The following is a 10,496-nucleotide window of genomic DNA, read 5'->3' as shown; positions in this document are numbered from 1 at the left end:
TGGGGAACACCTGACTTGACATCATGTATGTCACTAAGGGATCCCTCAACCTTAACAATTTGCTTCCTATCATGAATGAAGCTTCTTATCCAATTGAGAACCTTGCCTTGGATCCCAATGCCATGAAATCTATTCAACAAAAGGCCATGATGTACTTTATCAAAGGCCTTGACAAAATCAAGATAGACAACATCAATTAACTCATGCCTTTCCAGTCCCTTAATGACCTGCTCTAAATGCTCAATTAGTTGGGTAACCGTGCTGAAATGTGCTCGGAACCCGTGCTGGCTATAAGGAAGGACTTCATTGACTTTCAACAATGCAACAAGTTTGGACTTCATGATCTTCTCAAACTCCTTCGCAATATTCGAAGTGAGAGAAATAGGTCTATAGTTACTGGGGAGCGACTTATCTCCCCCTTTAAAAATTGGAACAACATGAGCAAACTTTAGTGAGAATGGAAACTTGCCCTGATCCAAGATGCAACGCATCAAGTACGAGAAAACAGGAGCGAGAACCAGTGATTATCTCATCAGAAACTGAGATGTCACACCATCAAGACCAGAAGAACTTGAAAGCCTCAAGTCCCTGATGGCCTCTAAAGCATCTTGATCTGTGACTACTAGATCATCTAAACGCTCAGCTTGACTAACCATGTCAATCTCATCAGACTCATCTTCAGAGCAATGAGCTGTTGCTTCCGAACTCAGTGGGGTTGAAAACACACTAGAGAACTGATCTCCAAGCATGTTAGCCATAGTCTCTACATTGCTAATGGCTGCCCCATCAACCTCAAAAGGCCCAACAGAGTGTTTCATTTTTCTCTTAGAGTTCGCATAAGAGAAAAATGCCTTCGGATTCGACCTGACCTCCTGAACCACCTTGCGCTCAGTTTGTAACTGGTCATATTCGATGGAGGCCTTAATCTCACCCTGAACTACGTCCAACTTTTTTTGGAGACTACCCACAATTACTGGATTCGAAGTGCTCTCTTTGCTTTTTTGCCAGTTTACTTTTTGAACAAAATCTTCCTATATTTTGGAATTATTGTCCGTGTACCACCTTTCGGAACACATTCAGGGATTGCTAGACTGGAGCAAACTTCCTTAAAAACTGAAACTAATTTATCAATGGCTGTATCTAGGGACGATTTCTGTTTCAGAATCGAAATCAGGTCCAGTTCTTCAAATCTTTCTATAATCAACGGCCAATGTTCATCTTTGAACTTAAACCTAGCCAGACCGACCTTTCTGGCCGGTTTTATTCCAGAGCACGCCGGCTTTTGAGTAATAGTTGACCCTATCTCAACAACATGATGATCTGACAGATTACTAGGTGTCACTTGGACATACTGGATCAGATCAGGGTCATTGGAAAAGACCAAGTCGAGAACGCTATTCTCTCTAGTGGCTACACCAACGTGCTGGGAGAAATTGCGCAAGATCGCAAATTCTTCCAGCTTTTCGAACGACTGAAATGTCGATTTCGAAATGGGAATATACCTGTTGTATCCGGAAAGAAGAATTGACGGAGACGTTTCCAATTTACAAGTCAGAACATAAGTGAGCTTTTATTGGTCAGCTGAGAGACATGGAAAGTGGAAGAAGGAGATGGAAGGTAGAGGTATAGTACAAAGACATCGAGCGTTCACAATTCGATATATGGAAAATCCTACAATACCCATCGGGACTAGCTTCCCACTCTACAACGCTAGCCGGAAAATTAAAGTCCCCCACAAAGAAAACCTTCAAGCAAACTGCCTGATCCAACGCATTTCCAGTGAATTGGAGAGCTGACATAAAAGAGCTTACTGAACAAGAAAGGGGTCTATACATTGTTACAATTGACAGATTAAGCCCTCGGATATGACAAATCAAGACCTCTACTTCTCCATTCGACATTTGTACATGACTAATGTGCAGGTCATTTCTAACATATAGGCATAAACACCCATGTGGGAAAATTGGATTATCAGGGCGTATCCTATCACAACGAACTGAGTTGAAACCAACTATGGTTAGTTCTTCATCTAAGACCCCTGGCCGAAGCCAGGTTTTTGCTTTAGAGATGAATGCAATCTCTCTCAACGGCTAGTTCTTCTAAGATCTTAACTTTTGTGCTGTCTTTTTTAGAAATCAGACAATGCACGTTCAAATATAGCCCCTTTACGGGCCTCTCTTTTGCCGGACCAAGTTCACAAGATCTTGAACCATCCTCTCCAACCGTAAAAATATCCCTCTTATCAACAAAGCTACGTTCTACTGGAGGCAAAGCATGAGCTAATGGGGATGGTTGGGTTTGGGAAATGGGTTGGGCAGCTACATTAGAATAGGAACGAATTTTGGCAATAGGGGTGGGGCAAGGAATATTAGGGAGGAGAGTGTTTTTAGGAATAGGGGTGGATTGGGTATTTGAAGGAAGAGGAGGGAAGGAATAGGGTCAGCTCTAAAACTACGAAACTGAGCTATCCGATTTCTCGCCTTTCTTTGCGTCCCTTCTACGTGGACGGAATAACACCCTACATTAAAGCATGTCTTAAGTCTCATGGACTGACGGCACATGTACGGGTGAAAAAAGGACAATCTACCTTCGAACATCCCTTCTTACTATTGCACTTCTCAAGGCCGAGCTTGAGAAGTTTTTGACACTATTTAGGGTGGTCAAACTTACAGCCTTTTCCTTCGTCAGGACATGGCTCCTTTCGATAAAAAGGACAGACTGTTTTCTCTGCAACTGTCTTATCCTGCTCTATTTCAAGAGGAGATACTACTCCAATCTCTACATTGGTCAAATCAGTCGACTTCTCAACTACTGGCAGTAGGCACTACAAGCAGCACCCTGGTTTCATTGACCCAAGCAACTAAAGCCTCTATAATAAAGGGCTTATTGACTACGGAAGGATCCTTCCCTGCTAAGACCAAGTCCAAACATTGTCTAGCCTTTTTGCTGACTTTTCCAAAAATAGCTTCCATCATGAATGCACGAGGAACTATCTATGAGCAGCAAAATCAAGAGACCAAAAAAAGAGAAAAACGTAAAGATCTAAAAGGCTGTGCAATTTTGTCCTGAGATACAGGACAATGAAGCAAAATAGGAATGAACTACTTCACATCAAACTAAGCATACAAATCTAAGATGGAGATAGTATACAAGAAGTAAGGGACAGAGAAAAACAAGGATTCAAGAACATACGTAAACTAGGAAAACAACACAAAAACACAGAAATAAATTGAACAAATTGGTCTAACACAACATGAAATCAATACACTAATGAACGACAAATCTAACTGTCAAGGACCAATACAATCAAACTAAAGAACTACACATAACGATTTGGAACTATAAAAACTACACTACAAATCAGAAAGAAAGTGCTAAAGCTAGACATAAACATAAATGACAGATAATAAACTTATTAGGTTTTAAAGTAATTACGTCTTACCAAAGAGCCGTGAAAAACCAAACCTAATTGAGTGAATGAATGGCAATTCCCATTCATTCACCCACACACAAACACCATGAACACTACACATGCACAGCAACCAAGGAGCAACAGAGGAAGTCACTCCTTGGTTCGAAATTCCTGGGAGATAAGAACGAGAGCAAACTAAATGCGTCTGTTCTCAGCGAGCTCCAAAACAGGAATGAACATCAGGGCCAGGATAACTCGAAAGTCTCTGATGGTCGCTAAAGCATCTTGATCTGTGACTTACAAATCGTTCAATAGCTCAACTTGGCAATCTCAACAAACTCATCTTTAGAGCATGAGCTATGATTGCTCCTACATTATACGGAGGTAAAAATACATTGGAGAACTGACTGCAAAGCGTGTTAGCCATGTTAGCCGTCGGTTTCCCCTAACAGTAATCTCCAACAGCAGTTTTCCGCCAGTCAATCTCCCCCAAAGTAAATTCCCCCAACAGCAAACTCCCCCCACACTGAACTCCCCCAACGGCAAACTCCCCCAACATGAAACTCCCCCACAGTGAAGTCCCCCACGGCCAACTATCCCACGGTCAACTTCCCCACAATGAACTTGACCAACAATTATGCAGGTTTCAAATTCTCGGTTTTGGTCCAGTTTGAAAGAGATCCTCAAACCCAAAGATGTGAAAATACCCTAAGAAAGGATTTTGCTTAAATTTGCAATGAACGTGTTACTTAGTGAATGACTTAGAATTCATAAAATAATTTTTGGAAACTTCTTTTTAAGGGGGAAGATCCACTTTGAACTATCACAAAATTTGGTAAGCTACTAGAAAGGTTTTTTTTGCGGACTTCCTTACCATTGTTGGGATTGGAATCCCAGCAGTTCAAGACGAGAAATGTATTCATTTTACTTAACTTTTATTTATATACTGATATCATTTGATCGACAAACAAATTAGAGTTGGCTGATCTGGCTAACCCTTGAATATAAGGTTGATCGGATACTTGTCCAAGTCTGACGAAAATCCTGCTACTGGATCAACGCCTACATACAGTATATCCAAAGAATATTCAAAGGCAGTAAATTGAACAATGAAGGAGCCCGAGAAGGAAGAAAATAGCTTCCATGATGAATGCAGGCGGAACTATCTATGAGCAGCAAAATCAAGAGACCAATAGAATGAAAAGTACTAAAAGGCTGTGCAATCTTGTCCTGATGTATAGGACAACAAAGCAAAATAGGAATGAACTACTTCACATCAAACTAAACATACAAATCTAAGATGGAGATGGTAAACAAGAAGAAAGGGACAGAGAAAAGCAAGGAATCAAGAACATACGTAAACTAGGAAAACAACACAAAAACACAGAAATAAACTGAACAAATTGGTCTAACACAACATGAAATCAATACACTATTGAACGACAAATCTAACTGTCAAGGACCAATACAATCAAACTAAAGAACTACACATAACGATTTGGAACTAGAAAAACTACGTACACTACAAATCTGAAAGAAACTGCTAAAGCTAAACATAAACATAAATGACAGATAATAAACTTATTAGGTTTTAAAGTAATTACGTCTTACCAAAGAGCCGTGAAAAACCAAACCTAATTGAGCGAATGAATGGCAATTCCCATTCATTCACCCACACACAAACACCACGAACACTACACGTGCACAGCAACCAAGGAGCAACAGAGGAAGTCACTCCTTGGTTCGAAATTCCTGGGAGATAAGAACAGCAACGAAAATGCGACTGTTCTCAGCGAGCTCCAAAACAGGAATGAAAATTAAACTTTGCCCACGGGCAATCTCCCTAAAAATGAAATTCCCGATGATACACTCCGCGGCAGCAAATCCCAATAGCAAACTCCACCATGTGGAACTCCATCAACAGTGAATTCCCTCACCCACGAATTCAACCAAAGCTCGAGTGTTCTAATCATTTAAGTAATGGATGTATTGGATAGACTCAAATGCACTTTTAACTTTTTCTGCACTCGATTTCTTCGTTCGAAACAAATATCTTATCTAAAGCAACAGGCCTCCTACTTGTGGTCTACTAGTGTGGAAAGTGGTCATGAAAGATCGCTGACACAATTCTCAGTTGCCCTCAAGAACAAAATGTACACAGGGTGCGACAAAGACACGCTGCCAACGTAGTTGAGTCGCCCACACCAATTGATAGAAAAGTGACACTAGTTCTAAATTAGAAACATACAAGTGCCCATTGAGCAAGTTGAAATTTCATGCATCAGTCTTTGGAATATAGACGGGAGTGCTTCCCTTAAAAATCTTACGACCAAGTCATCTTAATGTTTCACGTTTCGCGCCTTTTAGTAACAGTTGTCGCTCATTACTATGATTGCGTGTTTTTCAAGTCAAAAAAGTAATGCCTCGGCATCTTTAAACCCTTGATGGAGATGCCTGTGGAGGAGTTCCATTCGGTAAATTTCCCTGTGGCGATTTCCATCGTCGGCTAGTTCGTTGGTGGCAGAATCCCTCGATGAAGGACATGGTTTTGGCAGGGATTCCCTGACGGCAATCACTGGTGGAGATTTCTGACGGGGAAAACAAATGGGAAACCAAGAACTCATTTAAAGACGGCAGCCAATATTCAACGTCGGGTCATCTTCACGTTGTGACTCTCATTTATGACTTTGAGGGACATGTGTTAATATCTTCAAATATTGTATATCAATAACAACATGGGCGTTACTTTCGTGCTCATCAAATCTATGTTTTATGCAAGGACAATTTAGAAAAATTAGAAATCATTCAGTCATTTTATAATAGTGACCCTTGAGCCCTACGCGGGTCCATAGACTACTTTTATATTACTATCGACACAGTTTCTCTCTGCCTCTGTCGTACTCGACTCACTCTCTTTCAACTTTCTAACTTTGAATGGGGTATTTTTTTGCATGGGATTACAGAATCTGGAAGCACACTTGTACGAAAGTGATGAACAGCCTCATCTATAACTACAAATAATACCAAGATCATGTGTTCCTTCTACGGTCACCGGTTGCAGACAACAAATAAATTTTCGTTTCACTTTCCGTGTTTCACAAATTTTCGCTGCTTCAGAACACCGCAGTTTGGGAGCACAAAATGGCATCCATTCGTCCACGCTCACTTTGGTTTGGGCACCCCCAGAAATGAGAAAAGTTTTCATGCAACAAATGAGCGACTTAATTGAAAAATCACCGCCTGTTAAGAACAAACAGTTAAGATGCGAAATGAACCTATGTACAAACTGTCCGAATTACCGTCATATCTTAACTTTGCTTTGAGTGAATATCCTTTTGATGCGAAACTGATAACAAGTTGAGACACAGTCACTCTCATTTCACGATGCATATTTCCAAAGAGGTATCCAATCGTTGAAGGTTAATCGTTCTTGAACGAGGTTAACTATTTCATCTTTAACCAGTCTCTGTTTTGTTTGTCACTTCTGGGGCTTCTTGGGTATGGTCACATCAAAGTAATAGGTAAATATTTTTGCCCAACGCAAATCACTTTAGGCGAAGCTTTATATGAACAAGGTCTTGTTCGTAGATGGTCAATATTTTCAGATTTAAAGCGTTTTTTCTACCTCTTATCTCCGTTCAAGGAATTTTCATGTTTTGATAGCCGTGCTGATCATGATCATGCATCTTGATCCAAAGCTTTCGGCTACAAGTTCGGCAATTGTTAATTTGTTGCCTTATTTTTCGGTTAACATTAAATTTGCCCGTCTGCCTTGAGTATGAAACTTGAATGTGAAAAAATGATTCGTTTGGATTCTTTCAAATCCTCGCCCACGACTTTGGGCTAAATCTTCGTAGCACATTGAGCTCTGTTCAACATCAATCGTTTGTGATAGCCTTGAGATAAGGCCTATAGACTGAAGCAAAGATAACTCTGTCGTTTCAAAGCCTTTTTGAAGGATCGATTAGGTGAGAACACTTGTCACACGTTATCAAGACGGGCAACGCTTGCTTTATTGAAATTTTTTGGACGCTTCTATTTTAGATCGCCAAGCGAAAGGCTGTATTCAGACGACTTTTTGATGTTTCAACAGCCTACTAGTATCCATCTAAACAATTTCACGGCTTTTCTCAAATTCCTCCAAAATGCCACCAATCCAAAATACGTTTAGGCGATTTATTGTGCATCTTTTCTTTTCCAAATTGTCCTTAACCCAAGTAATTAGGCTTTGAAGCTGGCTTTTGGCCGAAAACTGGAATTTTTGTTTTTGCATTCGTTGCTTCTCTTGACTTGGAAAAATCATGGTCACGACATTTAGCCTCTATGATGTCGAGGTTTTGGTTCATTGTAAATCTAGCTTTTTTTAGCTCCAAAGCAACCCCAGTCTAGGGCTTTTGCCAGCTGACTATGTGGTCATCCTGGCGAGATGTGAACCACTAGCATTGGCAAGAACGGCTACCTCCTACGCTTGTATCAAGTGTGCCTAAACGTATGATATGTCGCTGGTTGCTGACATCTAGATATTGACATTTATTTTTAAATGCACTTGAAGCCAGAATAGCGAAACGTGCAATTCAAATGTTTCCAAGTCTTTGTTATGATGTTTTTGCGGACTTCCTCCTTCCAAGACGAAAAAGGTATTCATTTGCTTTAACTTTATGTTCATACAAAACGGTCTCTGAACCACCAACGAATTTGTTTCTTAGAAGACCTCAATTCAGTCCATTCTCAATGACGTCAAGTCACTGGACAAGATATACGGTTGAACTGGTTGGTCAATAGTGGGCTGACTCTTCAGACACACTGGACATTTTTGTGATATCTCATTGCTGATCCAATGAAAGAACTTTTGCTCTTTTTCAGCACCCGTTGGTCGGCTGATGAAATATTTCAACGTGCCTCTTCTGACTGCCGGTGGATTTGCAGAGGATTTCTCGATGCCCAAACTAACCCCCGACTCGGAATTCTATCTCATGACGAGAACTGGACCTTCATTTACGGGCATTGCTCAAACCATAAGACAATTCTTCGCCGAGTAAGACAATGAGCCACACTTTCGTAACGAATCATATATGATGAACATTTTTAGATCCTAAGTTTGCCAACTCCAACTATATGTGTAATCACTGGAGTTATGTAATCTAGGTGCAATTGTAATATGGAAAGTAATTTCAACAGACGCACAATTTTCGACCGATGATGTTTATGTGATTTGAAGATTAAGGCCATTTTCTAAAGTATTAAAATGATGCGTTTGGAGCATTGGTAGTAACTAAAACGTTACCATTAAGGTAAAGATGCTTAATATATTGGTTGGTATATCAAGCATCTTTACATTAAGGGAACTACACGGTGACACGAAAGTAATTTCTGGGTACGAATCCCGTCATTGCTCCTCGTGTGCTTTCGGCTGAAGCTTGATATTAACAACACTCTTTGCTAAAGTGCAAGATAACTAAGTACTGAACAACTTGGAAAAGCCCTTTTGAAATGACCCTAAATCCTGGGTTGGGACAAATCTCATGGATGCTTTTGACGACTTACAGTATCAGATACCGTTCGTACCTTCTCTCAACACTTCACAGTCCTAACTCGTGTTGCCAAGATTGTCATCTCCAAAAGTGCGGGGAAAACGTGGCAGTCCAGTAGAAAATTGGACACCAAGCTTACCAGAAGTGGTTACCCAGTCTCTCGAGAGAGTGTCCGACGATATATGAAGTCTGAACTTGGCCTCAGTCAGGCGTTACAGCAAGCCTATTCATTCTCACTTGACCCTGCGCATGCGGACTGCGCGGTTAAAATTTGCCAAGCACCGCAAAGATTGGACAGTTGAGGACTGAAAAGATGTTCCATAGAGTGACGAATGTTACTTTCATGTATTTCCATAGTCAAATTCCTCAAGAGACCGAGTTTGGAGTCGCAGTGCTGAAAACACATGCCTTACCAGTTCCGTGAAACATCCGCCAAAGGTTATGGTCTGGAGAATGTTCACCAATCAGGCTTTATCCCAGCTTCATTTTGTTCCAGAAAAGCAGGATGTCAATGCAAAATACTATCGAGGGGAGGCCCTGGCACTTACGTAGAAGAAAATGTTGTCAGCCATGTCAAGGGCAATATTCGTGCAAGACTCTGCTCCACATCATTGCACGAAAGGCAATTATGAATGGCTCAATGCAAATTGTCCACCCTATTGAAGGAAGGGGGAATGACGTGGCAACTCCCCAAACCTCAATCCGATTGAAAAATTGTGCCCCATCATGAAGCAAGAGCTTGCCAAACTCCCCCCTGCGACATCGGTCAGTGCCCTAAGAAAATAGTTGGAGAAGACATGGTCTACCTTTAAGGCAAATAATCTAGAAAACCTAGTAAATTTAGAGTTTGCCAGACAGGGTCCAAGAAGTGATCGAGACGCAAGCCTGCTACACGGGCTACTGAATACTTCGAATAAATCGCACATTCATCTTAATGTGATATGTGAAACAGTGACCGGCCATTCATTACCTTCCTGTCACAGTGTAAGTCCAGGGAAGGAAAATGAGCTTCGCAATGCCATTCTCTCTGTAAAACCTGCAATCTTCCAAGAAACCTTTTTCCTTCCTGGTTGGCATTGCCCCCGACCACGCCAATGTTGGTTCTCCTCAAGGAGGAGTTATTGACTAAAATTAATCTGGCTCAACGATCACTTCCCCACGATCTGGCCTTTGGCCCACCATATTTTTAATTCTCCATCATTGCGAGAGCAGAGCTCTCGGTCTTTTCTACGAAGAATGAGACGAGGGATTTCACAACTTCAATACCGGCTGATAACAATTGCTATTTAAAACAACAAAATGCATTTCTGTTTTTCTTGTTTCTTCACGGGACTTTCTCACCTCAACTGGGAATGATATCGCCAGCACTTTAATGTTATTTGGCTGTTTATTCATTTCATGTCTGATTTACGAACGAATTATAGTTGGCGTATTTGGTTTGTCCTTGAGGGTACTGTTTTTTTGCGATAATAGGATGGGAATCCCCAGCAGTTCAAGACCAAAAATTTAGAGTTGGCAGATCTGGTTAACCCTGATAAGGTTGATCGGGAATT

General features: G+C 40.9%; 1 protein-coding gene across 1 annotated transcript in view; it reads left to right on the top strand.

The window, feature by feature from the left end:
• The window catches only part of LOC131892768 (atrial natriuretic peptide receptor 1-like), a gene marked incomplete in the record, with an annotated part of 134,836 nt that overhangs the window by 3,369 nt on the left and 120,971 nt on the right, over positions 1–10,496 (top strand). The window contains 1 exon segment of the mRNA XM_059242614.1: positions 8,276–8,447. Within this exon segment, the coding sequence (XP_059098597.1) occupies positions 8,276–8,447 (172 nt within the window).

The sequence above is a fragment of the Tigriopus californicus genome, chromosome 1, assembly GCF_007210705.1.
Source record: "Tigriopus californicus strain San Diego chromosome 1, Tcal_SD_v2.1, whole genome shotgun sequence".
Lineage (NCBI taxonomy): Eukaryota > Metazoa > Arthropoda > Copepoda > Harpacticoida > Harpacticidae > Tigriopus > Tigriopus californicus.
This window is presented reverse-complemented; position numbering and strand designations above follow the sequence as displayed.